The sequence below is a fragment of the Trachypithecus francoisi genome, unplaced genomic scaffold, assembly GCF_009764315.1.
Source record: "Trachypithecus francoisi isolate TF-2019V2 unplaced genomic scaffold, Tfra_2.0 Lachesis_group4, whole genome shotgun sequence".
Lineage (NCBI taxonomy): Eukaryota > Metazoa > Chordata > Mammalia > Primates > Cercopithecidae > Trachypithecus > Trachypithecus francoisi.
Genome location: NW_022681469.1, coordinates 42,130,041 through 42,155,095, shown reverse-complemented (window position 1 = coordinate 42,155,095; position 25,055 = coordinate 42,130,041). Strand labels below are relative to the sequence as shown.

The following is a 25,055-nucleotide window of genomic DNA, read 5'->3' as shown; positions in this document are numbered from 1 at the left end:
CCAGATCATCCTTGGCTAATGTGTATTGGAATTGTAGCTTTATAGATTAGATTAACTTTAGTGAAAAGTTGACATTTTATAATATTAGGTCTATTGTAGTATTCTCTCCATTCATTCAAAGTATCTCCTTTTCATTACTAAAGTTTTGTAGGTTTCTTTCTTAATAGTTCTGCATAGCAATGACTGTTTATTCCTAAGCACTTTTTGTTTCTGCTATGAGTTTCTACTATCCTAACCAGTTTCCCAGCTTTCAGTAAGTTCTTCCCACATCCACACCTGCAAATTCACTCTCCTTCTTTTAGGTTGACTGAAGAGGTGTAAAAATTATTTTCATCTTTCTATGAGATAAATTATTCATTTTTTTGCTATAATTTTATCTTTAAAATTTTAACATGCTTACTTAACAATGTCTAAAGTTTATCGATACTTCTACCCTTCTAAACAATTTTAAAAAGCTAAACTGCTTAAAACTGATCACTCCATTTCCATCTTGATGTTGTTGCCAATACTTTGTTTCACTTTGTTTTATTATCAGACATTAGTAATTACTAGTTATTTCTAAATATTCACTGTTGTCTACATTTACCTGCACAAGAACAAATTTATTTATTCATCATATATTATTGCATCTCGGTTCTTCCTTTTGGAATATATTTCCTTTTTCCTGAAGTTCCTAGATAGAGTATGCTTTTGGTAGATTTTGTCTCAAAATGTCTTTATGTTGCCCTTGCTCTTTAATAATAATTCAGCTGGATATAAAGTTACAAATTGACAAGAAATTTGAAAATTGATTCCATTGCCCTCTGCTTTCTATCAATGCTTTGAAAAAGTCTACACTTAATTTGATTATTGTTCTTTTTTAGACAACTTTACTTTTCTCTCTGGTAGCTTTTTGCATCTTCTCTTTTTCTTCTACTCTCTACAGTGTCTCAGCAATATGTTTTGTTACAGATATATTTTGTTAATTCTACCTTGTAGTTATACTTCTTGAAACAGGATTTATATATTTCATCCATTCTGGAAAGCACTCATTTTTCCCATTCTCTGTCTCTTTCTGGAACTTCTAGTATAAGTATATGAGGAACCTTTTCATTCAATCTTCCATGTCTCTTAATCCATTTTGTAGTTTTTCTTTATATCTTGGACAACATTCTGGGTAATTTTTTTAAATCTATCTCCTACCTACTTCATTAACTTTTTCTTTAGCTGAATCTATTTTTTCTGTCCAGCAGAGAAACTCCACTGACTTTTTTTTAAAAAGACGTATTTAATCAACATCAAGATCAGACTCTTACATTTAGCGATCAACAACATGTGTACAAAAATAAGGATATTATAAAACTTTTGTTGTAATGCTTCATACTTTCCACAGAACAAAACCTAAAATACCTGTTATATAGTTAGTCACAAATACTATCCTTATGGTTTTTTGCTCATAGGAGTATGTTCTAAAGCATCTCTTTTTGTAGGATGTAGATCCTGCCACTGCAGTTGGCTGAGTTCATAAACCTGTTGTAACCTGTAGCTTTCTTGTTATTTTTCAGGCTTTCCTCTTTTGCTAAGCACTTTTTCTTGGCAGTAATTCAAATCTTCTGCCACTGCTATAGCTTCTGCTGATGCTAAAACAACCATAACCACCTTGGTTTTGTGGTTTGGCAAAGTATTGGCTCTCCCGGTATAAGAACCGGAGCTTGTGCTCTACAGTCTCCTTCCTTTATGGGTCCAGAATTTGAAGATTATTGTAATTGCCATTGTACACTGTAGCTTCTACCACCTCCAAAATTGTTTCCATCATTACCAATACTATTATAACTATCCCCACTGCCATGATATCCACCACCATCATGGCTGCCACCAAAGCTGTCACAACCATTGTAGTTTCCTCCATAATTAAAGTTGCCATTCCCTCTAAAATAGCCTCCACAACGACTGCTGAAGTTTTCAGAACCACTTTGACTTAGATAAGGCACTTACAGTCTCTTGCTTAGCCAGGGATTTCCCTACTTCACAGTTATAGCCATTCACAGTATGTTGTTTCCAAATGAAAATCTTATGAACTTATGGTCACCAAAGTTTACAGAAGCAAAGACTCTCCTCTCATCACTGCCCCAGTCTGTAATGATTTCACTTCAATCTTCCTATACTGCTATGTATTATCTATTATGAGAATGATAGATGCAGTTGCCTGTGTAAGGAAATGTTTAGTGGCTGCTTCTGTAGGGCAGGGGTTGATTTTTTTAAATGAAGATTGGGATAAGGGGATGGAACTTAGGCTTAGCCTATAGTTCCATTAATTTTATTGTCCCTAGGAGGTTTACCTCCATTAATAGGATTTCTGCCTAAATCAGTCATTATTCAAGAACTTAAAAAAAATGACAGTCTTAATTCCCCAACCATTATAGCTATTATAACCCTACTCAACCTATACTTAATTATATGCTTAATTTACTCTGCCTCAGTGACAATATTCCCCACATCCAATGACATAAAAATAAAATGACAGTTTGAAAACACAAAGCCCACATTATTCCTCCTACCACTTATCTCTTCTACCCTCCTTTTACCTATTTCCCCATTAACACTATCTATGATCTACAAATTTAGGTTAAACAAGACCAGTGGGCTTCAAAGCCATTGAATATCACCCATCCAATGAATCCCCCCAACGAAAAAAGCTTTATGTTTCTATATTAATTATCCTACAGATTTTTAAAATTATAGCATTCACAACCACAGAACTAATCATATTTTATATTCTCTATGAAGCTACACTTATCCCTATGCTAATCTTTATTACCTGCTGAGGTAACCAACCAGAGCACCTCAATTAAAGCTCATATTTTCTATTTTATATACTAGCAGGGTCTCTCCCCTTATTATACTTATTTATACCCAATTACCTTAGGTTCACTAAATATGATAATAATGACATTCACCACCCAGGAACTGATCCAATAATCTCATATGACTAGCATGTATCATAGCTTTTATAGTAAAAATACCCCTATATGGACTTCAACTATGACTTCCTAAAGCTCACACGGAAGCCCCCATTGCCAGCTCAATAGTACTTGCAGCAGTACTCCTAAAATTAGGCAGCTATGGTATAGTATGCCTCACCCTCACCCTTTAGCATTGACTTAACAGGCAGAATATTATGCTTTGTTGTTTGGACTTATGTAGTACAGGAATAACTGCTAGAATGAGAATAGAGAATAGAAGGACCAGTATACCTCCTAGTTTATTAGGAATGGATTGTAAGATTGCATAATCTTCCTATACTACTCAAAATAATCTCTTACATGTTGTTCTTCAATGTCTTCCTTAACGCCACAAAGATCTTTTTCATAGGTAACTGGGCTCCTGGTCTTTGGTAAAATGTTTAAAAAAATCCCTCTTTGATTTCACAACTCTTCCACCTTGTGTGGACTTCCATTCATAACTGAATCTGCTTGCACCACAGTGGCATATATGACAAACCTAAAGATTCTGGAGTGCTTAGTTTGTGCATCTTTCATTACCATACAATCTGTGTGTATTTCCCATTACTGAAAATGGCTCTTCCATCTCTTATGATTATTTTAATAAAGAGCTTCTGCAGTTCTTTGGGCTCTTTGGGACACTGACTAAGACATGACTGCAACAGGAGAAGACTACTGTGTTTCCTCTGTTGAGGCCACAGGCAGAAAATCACAGAGTTTTTCATATCAGTGGTTATATTTTTAATTTCTGGGTATTTCCTTCCTTCCCTCTTTCCCTCCTTCTCTTCCTTTTTTTTTTTTTTTTTTCAAGGTCTCGCTCTGTCACCCAGGCTGGAGTGTAGTAGTGCAAACATAGCTCACTGCAGCCTTGACCTCCAGGGCTCAAGCAGTCCTTCTGCCTCAGCCCCCTCAAGGAGCTGGGACTACAGGTGCATGCCAAAACACCTGGCTGAGTTTTGTATGTTTTTATAGAAATGGGGTTTTGCCATGTTGCCCAGGTTGGTCTTGAACTCTTGAGCTCAAGTGATCTGCCTGTCTCAGCTTCCCAAAGTGCTGGAATTACAAGCGTGAGCCACCACACCTGGCCCTGGGTGTTCTCTTTCATCTTTTAGCTTAACCTTCCTTCCTTCCTTTCCTTCCTTTCCTTCCTTTCCTTCTTTCCTTCCTTCCTTCCTTCCTTGACTGAATCTGGTTCTGTTGCCCAGGCTGGAGTGCAGTGGTGTGATCTCAGCTCACTACAACATCCACCTTCCGAGTTCAAGCAATTCTCCTGCCTCAGCCCGGCTAATTTTTGTATTTTTGTTAATTCAACCTGAGTAATCAAGCATTAGGCAGGGGCTTGGAGAAAATTCTTAAATTATGATTCATACCGTGTCTAAGTTGATACATAATATTTTAGAACCATCATCAACTGTGGATGGACTCTCTACATGACAGAGAAAGCACATTTCTTGTGACCAGAAGTCTCACATTTTCTGCAAGAATCTAAAAACTATTTTATTTTATTTTTTGAGACTGAGTTTCACTCTTGTCACCCAGGCCAGAGTGGAATGGTGCCATCTTGGCTCACTGCAACCTCTGCCTCCTGGGTTCAAAAGATTCTCTTGCCTCGGCCTCTTGAGTAGCTGGGATTGCAGGCGCTTGCTACCGTGCCCAGCTAATTTTTGTATTTTTAGTAGAGACGCTGTTTCGTCATGTTGGCCGGGCTGGTCTTGAACTTCTGACCTCAGGGGATCTGCCCACCTCAGCCTCCCAAAGTGTTGGGATTACAGGTGTGAGCCACCACACCTGGCCAATCTTTTTTCTTTAAATATTATGTACCTTATTTATGTATTGTTCGTTTTTAATTTTCTTTTATTGTTCTAAACAGATTTATTTATATAATCTGTCTGTAATAATTTTATTATCTGACATTCTTGGGAGTCTATGATTTGTCTGTTTATGACTCTTGGTCATGGTGGCTTATTTTGTGGTGTGTTTTGTAATTTTGAATTATGAACTCAGGTTTGGTGAAATTTTTATCTGTGGGTATCCCCTTCAGCCTGGTTAAAAATGTGAGCTTCAAGCAGGTTTTGCCTTTGCATCTGCTCAATCCAGAAAGTTTTTAAAGGTTGATTTCTTGACTAAACAATTCCTGGCATATACAAATTATGTGAATTCTAACATCAGAATAAGGTGAGAAGAGAATGTCAGCTGTAAATTGTCAGAGGACACATTTTCTCTACTACAATTCTATTTTACAACAGACTAGTTCGTTGCTGATTCCCTGTGGTTGTGGTCAGGTTTTTCCTTTATTAAATACATAGCTCTTTGAAGAGTCTGACTGTGACCTTATTTCCTACACCAACGTGGTCTTCAAAACCCAAACATCTAAACAGAAACATTAGTAAACTTCTATTGGGGTACTGAATCGGGTTTTCAGCTTTCTCTTCATTTTGGTCTTTGGAGCTTTCCTATATTAGAGACTGAAGGTTGGGAGAGTTCACTTAAACATTTCAAAAGATGTTTATTTTACTTTATGCAAAATTTCTGGGCATTTGTAGCTGGGGGCTTTTTTGAGAAATATTTGATTTGCCATATTACCAGAAATATTTATGTCTCATTTATTTCATTTATCTTATTCTATGGTGTTTCCCAAACACTAGGGAAAAATATTTGGCAGATTGTAAATTGTACCAGATATTTGTTGAATAAATAATTGTTGAATTAAGGAATAAAGCTGAATAACATCCACATATTTTAGAAGAAATGTTCAGAAGATAGATTCTTAACTCCAGGCAGCAGCAGTAAGGATGGGAATTTTCAGCACTGTTCAAAGACAATGAAAGAAAACGATATTTGGAGATGAGTTGTTCCCTGTCATGGGTGTTAATATATTCTACCTACGGGTCTGATTCTGCTATAGTTGCTATTAGGAAAAAGGCTTACATGTCCAAGGAATAGAAAAATTTCCTTTGGCCATCAACTCACTCTATTTATTGCTCCAAAAGAATGAATCATTTGAATACAATAAAAGTTGATTAACAAAAAAGAAAGAATCAAATTCTAGGCAGGATTAAACTCCCTAGATTTTATTTACTTATTTAAAGTACCACCTTCTTCATGATCTCACATTTCTTAACAGCTTTCTCACAGATTAAAATGCATATCTGGGGGCAGGTTTTTTCCCTATCATGAATAAACATGAGTATAAATCTCTTCCATACACTTTCAGAATAGTTATAACAAAATTTCTCCACCCTCTCCCCTGATCCCTTGTTTAAGATTTCATTTATACAAAGATTCCCTCACTTGCCTTCACTCTTCAAATATTTATGTGAGGACTTGTCTTTGGTTCCCCTACTTTCTGAACAGATTTACCTTTTATTAATTTGGCCACCATCAGAAACAACCCCAATCACAAGTTTGGACTAAGTGACCAGTCAATTGGAGGTGAGTGCTGGGAACCTATGTTCATCCCTACTGGACTGTTTCTAGATAACAAGGTGTATTAGTCTGTTTTCACACTGCTGATAAAGACATATCCGAGACTGGGTAATTTATAAAGAAAAAGAGGTTTAAGGGACTTACAGTTCCACATGGCTGGTGAGGCCTCACAATCATGGTGGAAGGCAAAAGGCACATCTTACATGGTGGCAGGCAAGAGAGAATGAAAACCAAGTGAAGAGGGAAACCCCTTATAAAACCATCAGATCTCATGAGACTTATTCACTACTACAAGAACAGTATGCGGGAACCACCCCCATGATTCAATTATTTCCCACAGGGTCCCTCCCACATGTGGGAATTATGGGAGCTACAATTCAAGATGAGATTTGGGTGAGGACCTTTTGTTTCTAGAAGCATTATCCAATAATCTAGTATTATAAAAATCTTCCCACTTTGCCTTATGAAGAGAAAGAACACCCATACTTCATGTTAAAGGAGGCAAAAATCTTATTGTTAATAGATGCCAATATCATATTTATATGTGCTTTTTGCCTTTAAATATTTTAAAATACATCATTACATTTGAAAGCAATTCTGAAAAATATTTCTCAGACATTGTTGCTAAGAAAATTCTTCCTTCTTCAGTGAGAGGGCAAGTTTATTATGAAAAGTATTTTTTAAATTATTGACATGTTAATTTGACCTGAGTAATCAAGTATTTGGCAGAGGCTTGGAGAAAACTCTTATGATTCATACCACGCCTAAATTGATACATATAATATTTTAGAACCATCATCAACTGTGGATTGACTCTCTACATGACAGAGAAGGCAGATTTCTCATGACCAGAAATCTCAGATTTTCTGCAAGAATCTAAAAACTATTTTATTTTATTTTTTAAGACTGAGTTTCACTCTTGTCACCTAGGCTGGAGTGGAATGGTGCCATCTTGGCTCACTGCAACCTCTGCCTCCCAGGTTCAAGCGATTCTCTTGCCTCAGCCTCTCGAGTAGCTGGGATTGCAGGCGCCTGCTATCATGCCCAGCTAATTTTTGTATTTTTAGTAGAGACAGGGTTTCACCGTGTTGGCCAGGCTGGTCTTGAACTCCTGACCTCAGGTTATCTGCCCACCTCGGCAGTGCTGGGATTACAGGCATGAGCCACTGTGCCTAGCCTATTTTATTTTAAGGAAAAATGCCTGTTGTGTATAATTCAAAGTCACTTTCTGGTAGAGTTTTGTTCAATATGTACCTACATGTGATTTGCTATTTACATTTCATATAAATTAAATAAAAATCATAGAAATATTTTGGCCATCCATATATCCTCATTTTTGCTTAGAGAATATGATCATTACACTGGTCATTTTCAATAGCCAGTTGGACAAATACTCATTGAGTTCTAATCACACGGAGCCTCTGTTATTCTAGAAAGGACACTGGAGTGAGTTAGAAGACAAATACTTGAGTCCAGTCTGTGCCTCTTATACGCTTATAAGTCTTTTATGACCTGGAGCAAATTACCATATCTGAAACTTGCCTCATCTCAAAAATGGGGATAATCATATCCATATCTAAGGGTGGTTCTAAGCACCAAATCCAATCCAAGTACTTTACAAAGTTCTTGTCAAGCAAAAGGAAAAGTGTTCGGTGTCAGTCCTTCCAGAAGGCTCTGAGCAAGTGTATGTCTGTCTTAGTCACGATTACATTTCCAGTATGTAGCACAGTGGTTGACTCATAGGAGATGCTCAATACAGCCTTACTGAATGAATAATGTGTTCTTCCCTGAAGATGATTCAGAGTGTCTTGCTCATATCACAGTTCAAATTATGAAGTTTCTTTTGTTTTCCCATGAATAACATCTGGAGGTTGGAATAAATAACCTGCAAAGTTCCTTCCAAATATGACATTCTGTGAGGCCAGGAATTTTCACTCTCGGGGTCCCGAAGTGTCATGTAGCCTCACTGCTCTGTTGAAGTCCCATACCTGTATGACAGAACAATCATAATTTTCAGAAACGATTTAATTATCTGTCTACAATATGTAGGCCAGAAGAATCATCTTGACTTGCTCATTCCGTTGGTTCAGAAAAATTTAAAGAAATTTGCCAATGAATGGTTAATAGCCAAAGGAAATATTCAAATTCATTTGTCTGTATAGACAGTCTACTGAGTAATTCTTACTCCAGTTACTAAACACTGTAGAAGAGGAAAATTTCTCATCTGTGAATCATGATTCTAATAAAATCTCCAAGGGCTAGTGTAAATACTTTTAAAAACACAAGTGCTTATTATTTCATGAGAGTTGCTGAGAAGATAAGGCATTGTTTATAGTTACAGCAATATATAGGAAAGTTAAACCCATACTCCCTTCTTCTTCTAGTCGTACTCTTAGGCTGGGAATATTTGTCTTGATTAAGCACAATTCCAAAATGACAATTCAGGGTTCAAGGCCTTTCACAAAGTTTCATTACCATTGGAGAATAATGATCCAGATGCCAAAGATTATGTGGGTGAGTAGACTTTTGGAGACACCGATTCAGATTTTGTTTTCTGTTTTTCCTGCTGTTTCTTTGGCTGGTGGGCGACCTCCACTTGTAACCTGAAGCACCTAAACATTTACAGATGGGTTTGTGACGCTCCCCAGCCCCTGCTGAAGCCACCAGTGTGAGCAGTCCAGCTGAGTGAATCCTGGTTGCATTTTCATCATTTAATTATTTGAACTGGGCTTGCGGGCAGTAATGTGATTCCTCTTGTCTGTGGAACTTAGGAAAGCCTACGATGCTATTAAAAGAGGACTGGGTAAACTGCCTGGGGAAATCCAGGGCCTGTGATTCAATTTCAGGGGCTTTCACCGGGTCAGTCACTACCCGGAAATTACAAAATCAATTTAAGGGTCCAAAAATAGTCTACATGTTAAATTGATCGTGTTGATCAGATTTTAATCGTGCTCTTATCTAGAACTAGATAATACCATGAAGGAACAGATCACGAACTATTTGTTCATCCAAGCAGTTCTTGTCTGATCGTTGCTTCATTGGGCAACATAAAATATAAATTCAGTTTTGCCCATGAATTGTCATGGCAAAGACAGGCTTTCTGATCACTTCTGTCAGTCAGTTGTCAACTGCCCCAAATTCTCCAGCCAGCTGGGGTTACCCTTCTTTTTTCCTTTGAGACAGAGTCTCCCCCAGTTGCCCAGGCTGGAGTAAAGTGGTGCAATCTCAGCTCACTGCAACCTCTGCCTCCCAGGTTCAAATGATTCTTCTGTCTCAGCCTCCCGAGTAGCTGGGATTACAGGCATGTGCCACACATCCTGTTAATTTTTGTATTTTTAATAGAGACAGGATTTCACCATGTTGGCCAGGCTAGTCTCAAACTTCTGACACCAAGTGATCTGCCTGCTCTGTCCTCTCAAAGTGCTGGGATTACAGGCGTGAGCCACTGCACCCAGCCTAGGGTTATCCTTCTTCTTGTCCACCACCCAGACTGGTTTTTTTTTCTTCTGTACTCTACTTCATTTTCCCTCCAGCATGCGCTGCCCCTTTCCCACCCTTTACTGGCACACATTAGACAGTATTTCAGTTTGTTCTCTGCTAAAATACCAGCTGGACCACGCCAGGGGACATGTGGTGGGGCAACTGGCAGTGAGGAGGGGGGTTTCAATGAACAAACTGCAAATAAGACCCATCTGACCTTAAACTTGAAATTCTCTCTCTTCACTTGAAACCCAGACTTTCTTCATTTTGCAGGGTCTCCTCCTTATTACTACTCTCCCTGCTGACTATCTTGAGAACCTCAAATGTGTTGAATTATTTGCTGCAGAGGTCTGATGTTCTCACTCCTCCACCTTTCCGGGCATATGCATCTTGGGGATTTGGGGTTTTCTGTTTTTGTTTTTCCCACTGAGAGTATTGTGAAACTGAAGAATTCCTAAGAACTCTGCCTCCAGCTTCTAAAACCACATTATTGTTTCTCCTTGTTACCCTTCCATCCTTTGTCTGATTCCCCTCAGTTAATGCCCATCCTAGAAACCCAGGAGCCTCACACTTGCACAGACTCCAGGGACACACAGTGCAGGCCTACAGGAGCTTCCGGTCAAGTCTTAGCCTTTCTTATTCTGCCCCATGATGCTGAGGGGTTTCACAACTACCCCTTTTCCTAAAGATTCCTTTCTAGCAAGCCTGATACATTAATACTAAGAAGCGATCCCATTCAACTAATGTTCCCGATGAGGTGTTCCTAACTGAAAGTGGCTTGCATTTGAATAGAGGGCTTAACCCAAAGTGTTAGACCAGTGGTTCTCAACTGGGAACAATTTCTCTCTCACCCCTCCTTCCTTCCCTGGGGAACATTTGGCAATGTCTGGAGACATTTTTGGCTGTCACAGCGGAGAGTTAAGGGAGTTACTTCTGGCATATAGTGGCTGGGTAGAGACTAGGGTTGCTTCTAAACATCCTACAATGTGTAGGACAGCCCTCTTACACAAGAAGTTAGAAAACAGGAAAATTTCATTGACAATTTCAGGGCAAAATATTTGGGGGAGATGTCCTTTAAAAAAAACACACAGACACATGAATCACCACCCCTTTTTATTTTAATTTTTTAAGATATAGGGTCTTGCTGTATTGCCCAGGCTTGAGAGAAGTGGCACCATCATAGCTCTCTGTAGCCTCAAATCCCTGGGCTCAAGCCATCTTCCCACCTCAGCCTCCTAAGTAGCTAGAACTACAGGTGTGTGCCATCACACCCAGCTTATTTTATTTTGTTTTATTATTTATTTTGTAGAGAAGGGGGTCTTGCTATTTTGCCCAGGCTGGTCTTAAACTCCTGGCCTTAAGTGAGCCTCCTCCTTTGGTCTCCCAGATGGCTAGCATTACAGGCATGAGCCACCACACCCGGCTGCTCTCTCTTTTTCAGATCATCTAAGTAGGTGCAGGAGTTTCTAGATGGGTGGATGGAATCCTAGAGGCACGGTGTGCAGTCTAACCACAGGGCTGCAATGTGGTGCTTGAAGTGCAGAACCCATCCCTTGGTCAGCCAGGTCGCCCTAAAACACAGCTCATCCAGAAGGAAAAAGTGGGGAGGGTGGACTTCCTTTTCCAGAGGAGAGTTTATTCCCATTTTCTGAGCTTTTACTGCTTGATGGAAGTAGCCCCCAAAATCAGGATGCACAGATTTCAGTAACTGGGCAAGGGATTCTGCATGTTTCTCACCAAGCAGAGAAAATGCTATTTCAGCCCAGAGTCAGCACTTACAGGGAATGCAATAATTTGAGAAGTTGATGGGGGTGAGTTAGCTGCTGGGGAAAGACACTGAATTTATAAACACTGACAAAACATACTAACATCGAGAGAGGGCAAGCACTCAGATTGGTGCACATAGGAAAACACAGGGTGAAAATGCGGCATCATTTCTCAACTTTTAACCTAAGTCTTACCCATCAACTCACAAGAATAGCTATTGAGGCAAGTCAATTGCCTTCCTGAACATCTTTACAAACCTGAAAGATGCCTCTTGATTGAGTTGTTTGAAGTATGGCCCTGAGAAAAGACAAGGGAATAGTTCCCATAACCTGCAGGGACTTCTTTTCACCAGAGGGTTTGGCAAGACTACCATGAGTTTAAAATAACAGAGCTAACACTGAAAATTCACTTTATCATGTTTTGACTTCACAGAAAACATAGACTTGTAAATAACAATAGTTCTTTGTAACAATCTGCATGACACTTTTATTAGCTAGTGGAAGTGGGAGGTTTGGTTAAACAGGAATCCATGTGAATATCGGGGGGAAGAAAGCTAGAGCTGGAACAACTATGATTTAGAAAAATAATAATCATGTTGGGTTTTGCAAATCACCTGTCACCTTGCTGATCCCCAGAAAAATGTAAAGAACATTCTCATGGATGAGTGAAAATTTTCTCTGCCTAGGTAAGGAGAAGGTCAAAAGACGCACAGCTTAGCTGTCAGTTCGCACCCGCGGATTGCTTTTCAGAGGCTCAGTGTGGACTTGACAAAAGCTATTTACCAGCTTTGGAACTGGCAAGGTTTATTTGTTGAGTACAACTCTTGCTCTTAAGATAAGGAAACCCACGCTGAAGTACAGTAAATAGACACAAAAGAATGGTTCTGGTCCATTGGACACCCCTCTGAGCCTTTATTTTGAGAGTCGGCAAGAGGAGAGATGAATGTTTTTCAGCTGAGCCAGACAACAGCCCCGGGCCAGCTTTTAATAACCGAGAAGTAATAACAATACCCCGGCCTGAACAAGCCAGCCAGGAGAGCGCATGCACGGTCATGTTGTCCCTTCTGAGACACCCCTGCTTTAGGTCTGTGAGAGTTGATGTGAGGTTCCTTCATAAATTAATAGGGCCTAGAAACGTCGATGTGAAACTGGATTTTCTGACTTTAAAGCTACCTTCTTTGAAAAAGAAATGTAATGCTTGATTTTTTTTTCAGACTTTGTAATAATTCTAGTTAAAAAACAATATAGTTGTGCCCATTTCCAAACACCTCTTGAAATTAATATTGGCTGCCTGGAACAGAGCTACACAATAGGTGTGGACAATCTGAGCCATGGCCTGGGTCCCTGAGCCCGGTGGGCCTCTCGATGGCTCAGGAAGTAGGTGCTGAATGTAGGGACAGGGAAGTGGCAGCAGGAAGAAGGGTGGGGATTACCAAAAAAAGCAGAAAAAGCCACTGGTCCCCACCCCCCATTTTTTTAAGAGACATAGTCTCGCTGTGTCACCAAGGCTGGTGTGCAGTGGCACCATCTCCGCTCACTGCAACCTCCGCCTCCCAGGTTCAAGCGATTCTCCTGCCTCAGCCTTCTGAGTAGCTGGGATTACAGATGCACCACCACCACGCCCGGCTAACTTTTGTATTTCTAGTAGAGATGGGGTTTCACCTTGTTGGCCAGGCTGGTCTCAAACTCCTGAACTCAAGTGATCCACCCGCCTTGGCCTCCCAAAAGTGCTGGGGTTACACAGGCGTGAGCCACTGTGCCTGGCCTGGAAAAGCCACTGCTCTTGATCACCACGCTTGGCCAGTCACCTGGCAAAAGTTACCAGGTTCTTTCTCTCTCACATCCCCTCCCATCATCTGGCCCCACCCAGATGCCACATGATAGATCCCTCTTTTCAGATGTTTATTTCAATCTGGTGACACCTGGAGAAGGGAGAGCAGATAGCATTCTGGGGTGCCCTATGCCTCTCCTGCTTCCATTCTGAGGCATCTTTAGTACAGTAACATGCCAGAGCTCTCCCTCATCTCTGAGGGGCACAGAGCCAGAGCTTAGTGTGGTCATGGCACTGGGGACTAGTGTGCTTAAGCTTAAGTCACTTGAGTGGATAAATCATCTCTTAAGGCAGAGGATTAGCTCTTTCAGGCCTTGGGGGGCTACCCAAGATGCTGAAACTTAATGCTCATTGACAAAGCATGTTCCAAGAATACAGACAAATATCACTGAGCACCATGAACCAACTTAACAGGACCAAATCTGTTGAAGAAAACAATTTATATGCTCAGTCTCAGGGTCATGTGCAGATTATATCTTTATTGTAGAAAACTCCAGTCAACTAGTCTATGTCCTATTGTGGGCACTTTTTCAGATATTGTAGAAAATTAATGGGCATTATCTTGGACCTAGAAAACTTCAATTTATAATAAGATTTTCATAAGGAGGGAATTTATAAGGGGATTTCCCAATTATTTTGTTTTGGCTAATTTGTGCCATACATTCCCCTTAAAAGCCTCAGATAATTCAGAGCTTCAGTGTATTTCAGGTTCCTGGAATACTGATCCTCTACCAAGCTCGAAGGCAAAGGAGTTTTAAAATTACCTTCATTTGTTTTGTAATTTTTTTCCCCAAACAATAGACATTTCCTCTTTCACAAGTAAAAGCCGATAGCAATATTTCATTCTCTCATTTTTCCCTCCTCAGTGGCAGGACCCACCACCACTTGCGATGGTTGCCATTGTCTCCCTTACGGATTAGGACAATTTATGTAGGTTTCTACGTGGATATGCCTCGTCCCCTTGCAACTTACCAGGAGGGATATATCTCAGCATAAAAAGAATGTCAGATCTAAACATCCCAGGCATAAAAAAAAAAAAAACAAAAAAAAAAACCCAGCAAACACCACATTGGAAGCTAAAATTATTTAAAATCCACTGAGTTAACTCTGGGAGAAACTAGTTTCATTTAATGGATGAAGTCCCACACTATCTCAGACACTCAGAGTGTGGTCCTATTTGTGATGGAGCATTGGGCAACGCCTGATATGTGCACCGATCCCTTCACCTCTCTTGGTCTCAATTTCCCCAAACTGAAGGAAGCTGAGATGTCTCCTAAGATCCTTTCCAATGTGAAACACAGCCTGGATTGATGATTTCACAGTTCATCTAGCAGGAGGAAGGGCTGACGGCTGTGGGGCCCTCATGAAAGTGCCTTTGCACTCTCATGAAGGAATTCACACCAACCTTCAGTGTAACTGAAGACTGAGCAGCTGCCCACGTGCCTGGCCTTCTTCACACCAAGTTCAGAGCAGCTACTGTAATTCCACTGCTCCCAACATCTGAATCCATAGGATAAAAGGAAGAAAGAGTCACTTTGGAGAAGTTAGAGAACAAGTTATGGGTTTGGGAGTGAGGGAAAGGGGATGAATTATGTCATTTTTAAGAGGGCTGGAGGCAAATGTCAACTATGACAAAGTACTCCAGTAGGTTGTTTTCTACGAGTCTCAGTCTAAATGACCTTACTGTCCAGTATTAAAGAATGAGGAAGCACCAACAATTTGATGCCAGATGCATATAATGAAATATCCTGTTAATATAGCACTGTAAGGAAATCATATACAGAATAAGAACCAAATTTTTCAAGAAGACGAGAAGTAGCTATTTCACCTTTCTTTCATTTAATATTAAAAAATGGTGCAGGCAGCCCCTCCATTTTCCCTGAATGTCATCTTTTGGCTGATGGCAGAAGCCAACCACTATTTGCATACTGATGCTCCCATAATTACAGTTGAGTCCCTTAAACATAGTCTCCAAGTTATGATTTGTTTGCAATATAATATAGCAGGGTTACCAACTTTATGAGCAATGCTATGTGTCATTTGCTTTAGGCTACAGTATCACATCATCTTGTAAGCATCAAATAAATACAATTAAATATGACAGGTCTTTAAACTGGCCTTGAAGGGTGATGGGCATTAGCAGACGGTGGATGTGGCCGACTTCTTTCAGGCATCTGCTTAGTGTAAGGCTGCCCCAGGCATGAGTTAGCTCTGGAAACCTCTCTGTCAGCATGTTAGTTCACCAATCTTGTATCCCCAAAATTTTCATCCTTAAAGTCATTTCAGTTATGAGATTCCATGGGTCACATGCATAACACCAGATAGGAATTTTATTCTCCCTTTTTTTTTTTGATCTGTACAGATACATTCTGATATTCCATCCACTGAATTATTTTCCACCATATTGACCCAGTAGTTACAGAATATTGCCAGACCATTCATCTTCCTTTTAATCCCCTTCAGGTTCTAAGTGAGAAGGAAGTCTCATTCCCTAAAGATTGTTTATATCAAGGGGACAGCAATGCAAAGCAATCCCTTTCTGAGGCTTTTGCTCTTACAAAGATACAACACACCACAGTACCAAAGGACACACATCCCCACCTTGTTACATCAGATTTTAATATGGCAATAAATGCCTTGAAAAATACACATTTTAAACTTAAAAGTGTATTGAAAGTCGTTCTTCTCCAGGCAATTACCAATTACCCCTAGGGGTGGTAGCTGTAAAATCACTTGATCAGACAAAAGTCTTGGTCTTTTCAAAAATTAAAGTTAAGTCAGGGGCAGTTGATTCTGCTTTCTTTACTGTTCCCATCAGAGAGAAGTATGGAATTTCTTAATTGGGACCATTTGTGGGAAGACACTGAGAAAGCTCCTTTGAGGCACTCTTTTTTCTGCCTGGCCAACTGCTCTAGAAAGAAGAAAAGTCGAGGTGGGTGGAGACAGTGGTCTGGGCCCATGACCCTCCCAGTTGAACAGCCTCTCGCGCTATTTCCAAAGAGAACTCACCAGGAAGGGAGATGACCCCAGAATGCCGGGAGATGGATAGAATAGGGTAGGCTTTAGGTGCAGCATGTGGCCCCCCTTCCTGGGGCCCCCAGAGAGGAAGAGGGGGCTTCTGTTGAGACAAAGGCCACATGCCTTAGGAAATATCCCCCCAGAAAGAACCTGAAGGTCCAGGGTTCTTGCAGATCCAATGCAGTCCTTGTAGAAGGGAAGGTGGATGGTGACATCTGCTGGGGTCATGTGGGGGTTGTCCAGTCAGCGTTCTTGGGGGCCTTGCATGTGTGCACGTCCAGGGCCTCCAGGCAGTCCTGACAGCGCACGGCGCAGCACCAGTGGAACTTACATCCACACTTGGTCATCCGGGTGACATGGGAGGTGTCGTAGCCTCTCCCACAGCACATGACTTCGCAGCTGTCCATGCCCCGGGAAGTCAGGTTGCACACTCGGCCTGCTGTACCCAGGGAGCCTGGAAGACAAGCCAGGGAGTGTTACTGGAAAGGTCTAGGTGAAATCCAATATGCCTCCGGAGGAGGAGTTATGAGTTCCATCTGCTAGGACAGAGCCCTGGCCCTCTCTTCCTACAGCCTGGGGCTGTTATACCCATTTTGTGGGCCCACGCCACGTGTGCCAGTCCCATTATGCCAGCTGCAGGAGTGCAGTGGTGCTGAGAGGGCCGAGTCCTGAAAAGGTGAACATGAAACTTTGGATTTCCTTGGACACCCTGAATCCAGCTCACCCACTTCTGAGTTGGATAAATTTTGCAGATTATCCTTACCCAGCCTTGAATTTAAGGATCCTCGATCAAGCAGAGCCAGATCAAAACAAAAGAAGGATCTATCCTGGCTCCCTCTCCCTACATCAAACCACATTAAGGAAGCAGTGACCAAGGTTAGCTCTCTTGAAATCTGTCAGGGCATGGAGCCCTCAAAGGGAGGCAATGTTATCTCCCTAGACCTGATTACACTGGCTTATTAGAAAGAGAACAGAACTCTGGTTCTGAAGGGGAGAAATGGGCATCATTTTTGTGAGACCCCGAGGAGGGAGAAAGGCCCCACCAGGTTTATCATATTAACTGTCTCTCCTGCTGTAGTCTAGCAGGACATATAGATGTGTGTGAGATCCTGGGTGAAGCCAGGATTCCAGGCCTTCAATAAACAAAACTGGCATAGAAAATCTGCTAGGAATTACCAGTGGAACATTGTCTTAGTTAATCATCGTAATGTTTGCTAAATGGTAATCCATATTTAGGTATTTGTTTATGAAAAATAATTTTAAAGCTAGAAAGCCTATTCATTTACCCTACTCTTGGGGACACACTCAGAATTCTTTCATAAGCACATTATCAGTCAACAGAACAAAGCGTAGTAGATATTTTGGGAGAGTGCTGGGCTTACCATGATCCTTTCTACTTCCTCCCCCACAGAGATGGGCACCTGGCAGCCATGTTGTATAACGTCACCCTGCTCACTGGTGACCAATGATTGGACCAGAGACAATCACCTGACTTGTGCTGGGCCAATCAGGTAAATTCCCTGAAGGTTTGGGATTTTGACAGAGATTGTCACTATTGCCACTTAAAAACTCAGTTGCTGTTGGCAGCTGTACACCATGGTGAGGTCTGTGGACTTGAGGAGGTCCACAGAAAAATAGAAATGAAGCGAATGTACAGTGATAGTGAAGACAAGACATGGGAAGAAATGCTGCCCAGATCCTGAACTATTTTCTGGTTCTGCTTCCATTTCTCCCTGAGGCCTGGCTGCATTCCAACGCTTGAGTTCCTAGAGACTCTGTATCCTTATAAGAAGCTTCCCCTTGTGGCTTAAACTGTCCCAGTTACTATTGCTTGCTATCAACAATCCTACCTAATTGATAAACCTAGAGAAGCTAAACTCTTATTTAAAAAAAAAAAGCAAAACAATTTATATCAGGGTGAAAAAGACAGTGACTTAATCCATTTTCAGTTTCTCCATCATTTAACTAGGAATCTCTTCCTTTTGATATCTCTGACAATGCCTCGTGACTGTCTCTCTGTTTATCACAGTCCGCTCTGTGTTGGAATTATCTACAGAAATGTCATGTTGCCCTGCCTGTTCAGGATGACCAGGGAAGCAGCAAGGTTCAAGCAGGGCATGGGGTCAAGAAGAGGAGAGGGTGGGGCAGTGCTTGGTCAGAATGATTGGCAGCGGAGAGCAGGAAGACTGGCCGGGGAACTTCATGAGGACAGGAAGGATGGCAAAAGGCCGGGGTCAGGCTGGAGGGTGGGTCAGGCAGGGATGGCTCCGAGCTTGCATCGTGCTGAAGAAGCATGGGGTTAGAAGAGGCAGCAGCTCAGCTTGGATTCCAGGCAGCCATCAGGACAGTCCTCAAAATTTACTGATTATGCGGAAAGGACTCACTGCCAAATGCTGCCTCTTCACAGCACAGCCATTATTTCATTCAGTAAACATTTAGTGAACACAAACATGTGTAAGACACTGTGCCAGCTGCTTGGGGCTTGGGGGACAAGGGAGAATAAAATAAATAGGACCAACTTCCTATTCTCAGTGAACCCTCTATAAGGCGCAGAGATAAATATGTAAAGAGAAACTTCCACTACTTTGGGTTGTTTGATTCGCTAAGGACCTGCTATAACCCACAGTACAGTCATGTGCAAAGCACCACAGCACACAGAGCTCAAAGGCAGTCAAATGAGGTTATTTAGAGCTTGAACAATCAGGGTTCAAATCCTAGATTTGCCATGTATCAACTGGGTGGCCTTGGGCAAGTTACTTCAACTTGTTAAGCTTCAGTTTCCTCCTGTGCAAAACTGGAATAAAAATAGTTATTTCATCATAGAGCTTTTGGTGAGAACATAATGAGATAATGCATGAAAGCACCTGGCATAAAATAAGTGCTCAATAAATGTTAACTATACATGTCTTCATCTAGCAAGTGTTTCTTGAGTGACTAATATGTGCTAGGCACAGTTCTGGGAACATGGGATATATCAGAGAACAAAATGAAGATCCTGCCCTGAGAAGTTTATGTTCTAAGAGCATGAGCCAAGCATATTACAATAGTGATATTTCTTGGTATTGACAGTAGCAAATAGGAGCCATCAACTACACAGTTTTACAGAGGAGGTAGCATTAGAGATAGGTGTAAAGGATGACTAGAAGATTTGCAGATAAAGAATGGGGTAAACAGCATCCCAGGCAAGAGAGAATCTTCCGGCAGAAATTCTGAGGGCAAGTTCACAAAAGTCTGCTGATTCAGGGAGGGTATTAGGGACAATGAGCATAGAAAGGGAGGCTGGAGCAACAGGTTAAAGGGTCTGTTTCTTTGTTGTTGTTGTGTCTGAGACAGGGTCTCACTCTGTCACCCAGGCTTGAGGGCAGTGGCACGAACATGGCTCACTGGAGCCTCGGACATCCTGGGCTCAAGGGATTCTCCCACCTGAGCCTCTCAAGTAGCTGGGACTACAGGCACACACCACCACGTCCAGCTAATTTTCATATCTTCTATGGAGACAGGGTCTTGCCATGTTGCCCAGGTTAGTCTCAAACTCCTGGGCTCCAGTGATCCTCCTGCTTCGACCCCCACCAAAGTGCTGGGATTACAGGCATGAGTCACACGCCTGGCCTTTATAAAGGGTCTTTATGCATGCCACAGTTTGATTTTTATTACAAGGTGGGTGGTGGACCTGTCCAGACCTTTAATTCTGAAAATTGTGTCGCGGAGATAAGCCTGGAAGAGTAGCTTAGGGCAGGGAGGACGGCTGTTGGAATAGTCCAAGCAAGAGATATTGAGTGAAGAAACAAGCAGAACAAATACATGACTGGCTGAAGAGGGTGAACCACTGGAACTTGACGACTCATCGAATTAAGGAGTAGAGGGAGTGTCAAGTAGGAAAATACTAAAAAAAAAGTTAATTTGGCTGCATACCAAGGAGGTAACTGGCGCCCTTGATGAGAGCCGTTTCAGTGGATGATATAGATGAGTGTGGTGGAGGAGAGGACATGGGGACAGTGAGTGTAGGTAAAGTTTTTAAGAGGCTTGGTGATGAAGAGGACGAAAGAGAGTAGGGCCGAGAGTGGTAATGAGAGCAGAGGTGGGACTTTAAGATTGTTTTAGGCTATTACGTTTTTTGGTGGTATGTTTTGCAGCAGTAGATAACTGCACAAGGTTTGCATTTCAGATTAGGTTTCCATGTACATAAAGTACAGAAATGGGAAAAACTAGTCATTGCTATTAAAGTCAGGGAGGTGATTTCCCAATAGAGAAAAAGAGCGTGAGACATGCCTCTGGAATACTGGGCCTCTTCAGGTTCTTGATCTGGGCACAGGTCATGTGGGTGTGTCCATTTGTGAGAATTCATTGTGCTGTACACATGGAATGTGGGCACTTTTCTGCATTTCGTATTTCAGTAAGAAGAAGAAGGTGGTAGAGTAAGAAGAGAAGGGGAGGGAGGAGAAGGAAGAAGGGGAAGAGGAAGAAGGGAAAGAGGAAGAGGAGGAGGAAGACAAAGAGGAGGAGGATGAGAAGAGGAAGAGGAGAAAGAGGAGGAGAGAGAGGAGGGGGAGGAGGAGAAAGAAGATAAAGGAGGAAGAGGAGGAGGAAGCAATGGTGGCATGTGGCAAGGCCAGGAAAGGAGCAAAGCTCTGCAACATGTGAGGAGTAAGAAAGTGTTCCCTATGGCTGGTATACAGTACTCAAAGGAGAGAGTGTCAGGAGATGAGGCTGGAGTGGTGAGGGGAAGCTGCATTCGGAATGGTCAAGGGGTTTAAATTTGAACTTGAGGGCAATAGAATGCTATCGGGCTTTCATGCAAAAAAGCAACATGTTCTGATTTGTGTTTCAGAAGGATCTCCAAGGGTGTGGGGCTGGAAGGAAGTGGAAGGGGCTGGAGTGAGGGCAAGGAGACAAGTTAGAGACCAGTACAGACTCTGTGCAGGACATGAGTGGCCTGGATTAAGACAGTGGTAGTGGGAATTGGAGTGGTTACTAGAGTCAAGAGAAGGTGAGGAGGCAGGACCTGTGGGACATGGTGACTGAGTGCAGACTGGGAGAGGATGAGAAAAGTCAAGAGGGTTTCTCAGGTTCTGGCCTGAGTGACTGTTGGTGCTGTTAATTCCCTGACATGGGGACACTTGGTTAGGGGCCAGCTTAGAGAAAAGATAATGAGTTCAGTTTTCAACAGGTTGAGTTTGCTGTGACTGTGGGTCATTCAGGTAGAAATGTTTGCTGAAAATACTCTCTGGGACTCAGGACAGAGGTGGGCATGAAGACTCGGGTATAGAAATCTTTTGTGCAGTGGTGGTAACTGAAGCTACGGGCGTGAATGAGACCCCAAGTGGGTGTGAAAAGTACTCTCACTTGGCATCCCAGAAGTGACTCTTAATTTTCACTTTTTTGTTATTGTTCATATGCCCTGAGCAGCAGTAAACATTCTTCCTTTCTACTGATCTGTGTTTATCACAATGGGAATACAGCATCATGCATTAGAATTCTTTATCTGCCACAGGGCTTTGGGCTTAAGGGGGCCAGGATAAGGAGGTGAAGTGTCTCGTTCCTGACTCAGACCGTCGGTCTTTCACTGAAATCTAACTTGGTGGTCTTTCTTTCCTGAGTGGCTTATAGCCTGATGAGGTTTGAGCTTGTGGTCTGACTCAGCCTTCTGTAATGGTCATGGTGTCTTTTGTCCCCCAGATGCAGAAAACTGAACCAGACTGTCTGAACAGAAGGACTGCTCAGTGTAGTGACCTCAACACCATCAGAACTCAGAGAGAGGAGCAGACAAAGCTATGACCACTGACAAAAGCTTAACTCAGAAGTGGTTTCAGTAAAGGAAACAAAGACTTTGGCAATGAGATGTCTCAGTAGTTCAATGCTCAGCTATAAAATGCTGGAAAATACAAGCTGAACATGCCACTCTCCACCAGCTGCCCAAACAGGGCATAATGAAGGCCCAGAAGACAGAAAATGAGAGAGGGTTTTTGAGGATTGAGAGCCACTGATGAGAGAACAGCAGTGAGGTCGCAGCCTGGGACTGTGACGGGCCCCCCTGAGGTATCAGGGGCACCAGAGAATGGGCCAACTGGGCGGGGAAGGGCGGTCCCTGCAGCTGGAAGGGAGGATGAGGCTGCCTAGTGATGGATGACAAATTGGCCCTGTTTGGGGGTTTGGATCTAATTAGATCTAATGACAGGTTGTAGGGCAGAAGGGCAGTTTTGACACTTGCTGTCATTTTAGCAGAACATAGAGCCATTTCATCAAAACCCTGAAAAGAGCATTTCCAGAGTGCAGAATCTATACAAAATCGTTGGCATTACTTTCCCTTAATGAATTACAATAAAGACTCATTATTATCCATAGCAGTAGGGCCATACTGTTCCATTGGTCTTTCCAAAACAGAAAGCATCACCATTATGTTTCCAATAAAATATAAGAACCAAGAGTATATGTTTATATGTGTGTGTGTGTGTGTGTGTGTGTGTGTGTGAATGAAAAGGAGCCACTGACTTTTACCATCTGCCTATTTGTTTAGTTCTAAATCTTTGGGACACATACTTTTAGATCTTTTTTCTCAAATAATTTACAAACTTGTTCACTGAGTCACTCACCCTTGCTTGGGCCACAACAGGAACCACCAGGGAAACAAACCCGGCTACATCTATCAGCCTTAATCCCATAAGGGTGAGTTTTCACATTTTCCAAGCTGAATGGAGTGAAGAACGTCCTTTCTCGTTTTTTGTTTTTGTTTTTGTTTTTCTCATTCCTCCTCCTTTTTCCTTTCCCTCTATCTTCTTTTCACTCTCTTTTCTTTCTGTTCACCACTGGAACCAATATTTATGGACCACTTATGTGAGCTAGCCCCATGCTAAGCGTTTTACCTGCCTTACCTAATTTAATTCTCATAAGCTCATAAGGAAGGTACTATTATTATCACCATTTTGGAAATGAGGAAATGGAGATTCAGGAAGATTAAATAACTCGCCCAAGATCACACAGGCAGCTGGTGGGTGGCAAGGACAGGATTAGCAAGCAGGCTCGCCTGACTCTAGAGCTGAAGCTCTTGACAGTTGTAACATTCTGCCCCTTTGCCGAGTGCCTCGTCCTCGTGCCTGGCCAGGCACCAGAAAGCAGCCTGCTTTATAATATTATATGACCGGTGCGGCAGCATCTTTCCTGCACTCTCCTCTTTTATCAAATGAGTAACTTGCAAAGGTCCTGACATGTAACTTTTTGGGGAGAGGGCCTTTTTCTCCAGCTCATGATATGCTGTAGACAATTAAAACACATAAAGTTATGTAAGAAATTGAAACAAAGACTGGGATAACATGGTGTTAGTTGCTCGTGCTGCATTTTTCCTATATTGATATTCCTAATGGATTCCTATAACCTTTTAGATAAATGAGAATAATTTGTTTGCAATGCCAGGATGCACGTCTCCAAAATATGCATGCCCTCAAGGTGATTTTAATGTCTGTCACTGATGTCAAGGCTGAGGACATTGAGCCCTCTCTAGGCAGACCCTTCTGGTTTAGGGAAGTCAATAGCATCAATTTATATCTCATCAAGAATATAATTACTCAGTCTGATCATCTACCTAACTCTTCATACTTCATTTGAAGATTATCTGAGCCATTTCCAACAACCATCTTGATCTTTATAGGACAAATATTTGTACCACACTGTATCTACAAAACAAGTGTAGCTGGGTCTTAAAAATACTCCAAAAGAGACATTTTAAAAAGATTTTCAATTACTGGTCCTATCATTAGAGTCTCCAAAATTGATACTTTAAAAGGATAAACATATATTTGGGTGCTTCATATTTAACAAGTTTGTTCTACAAAATCATTCATATTGGTTTATAATGTTCTTATTGCAGTTTGATTTACATAGTTCACCTAAGAGGAGAGTGACAAGTTGGAAATTCATTTCTCTGACTTCCTTTTGCTTTATATTTGTGAAGTGTCCCCAAGATGTGTGGCCTGCCTAAGTCCAGAGCCCAACCCCCAGACACAGAAGGTTGCAGACTCGAAACTTCCTGTCATCTTTATACCAAACAATTGTGAGATCATCGTCCTAAACGCAGTGTCTGTAAGACCTGGGCAGAGTTGCTAACATTTGGCAATGTCTGTGCTGTAGGGAAGGAGCTGCCTCCAGCCAGATGGACCTTTTGCTTGCCCATATGTGTTGTCCTCATCCCGACTTGCACAAGAGCTCACAAATGCATAAGAGTAAACTAAGGTCAAAGAATTGGAGTTTCTAAATCACGTAAGTATGGGACCATGTAACACTTTTGGTGGGGCAATGCCGAGGGAACTTTACAGAATTGAGAATCCCATCTCTAGAGCTATAAAATTAATAATGGAGTCAGGGTTCCCAGTGTAAAAACATTTCTGTCTCCACTAACATGCATCTTGCTGACAGCAGAGGAGGAACAGAGGGGCTTTTGCTAATAGTTCCCAGACCCATACCTCTGGGACCTGGAGGAAGGGCTCTCTCTCTCTCTCTCTCTCTCTCTCTCTGGCTGTCTGTCTCTCTCTCTCTCTCTGGCTGTCTGTCTGTCTCTCTCTC

General features: G+C 41.7%; 1 protein-coding gene across 4 annotated transcripts in view; it reads right to left on the bottom strand.

The window, feature by feature from the left end:
- Positions 1–15,202: 15,202 nt before the first annotated feature.
- The window catches only part of WNT2 (Wnt family member 2), a 47,009-nt gene continuing 37,156 nt past the window's right edge, over positions 15,203–25,055 (bottom strand). Inside the window, exons 5-6 of one of the 4 annotated variants that reach the window (XR_004433025.1) lie at positions 16,653–16,956; positions 15,203–16,395 (exon numbers count right to left, since the gene is read on the bottom strand). Coding sequence is in view for 1 of the 4 variants with exons in the window: in XM_033193429.1 (XP_033049320.1) it covers positions 16,727–16,956 (230 nt within the window). In the remaining 3 variants the exon portion in view is untranslated. Of the gene's footprint in view, positions 16,957–17,884; positions 17,963–25,055 lie in introns of those variants that run through there. The other 3 variants (XR_004433026.1, XR_004433027.1, XM_033193429.1) reach the window with 3 other exon arrangements.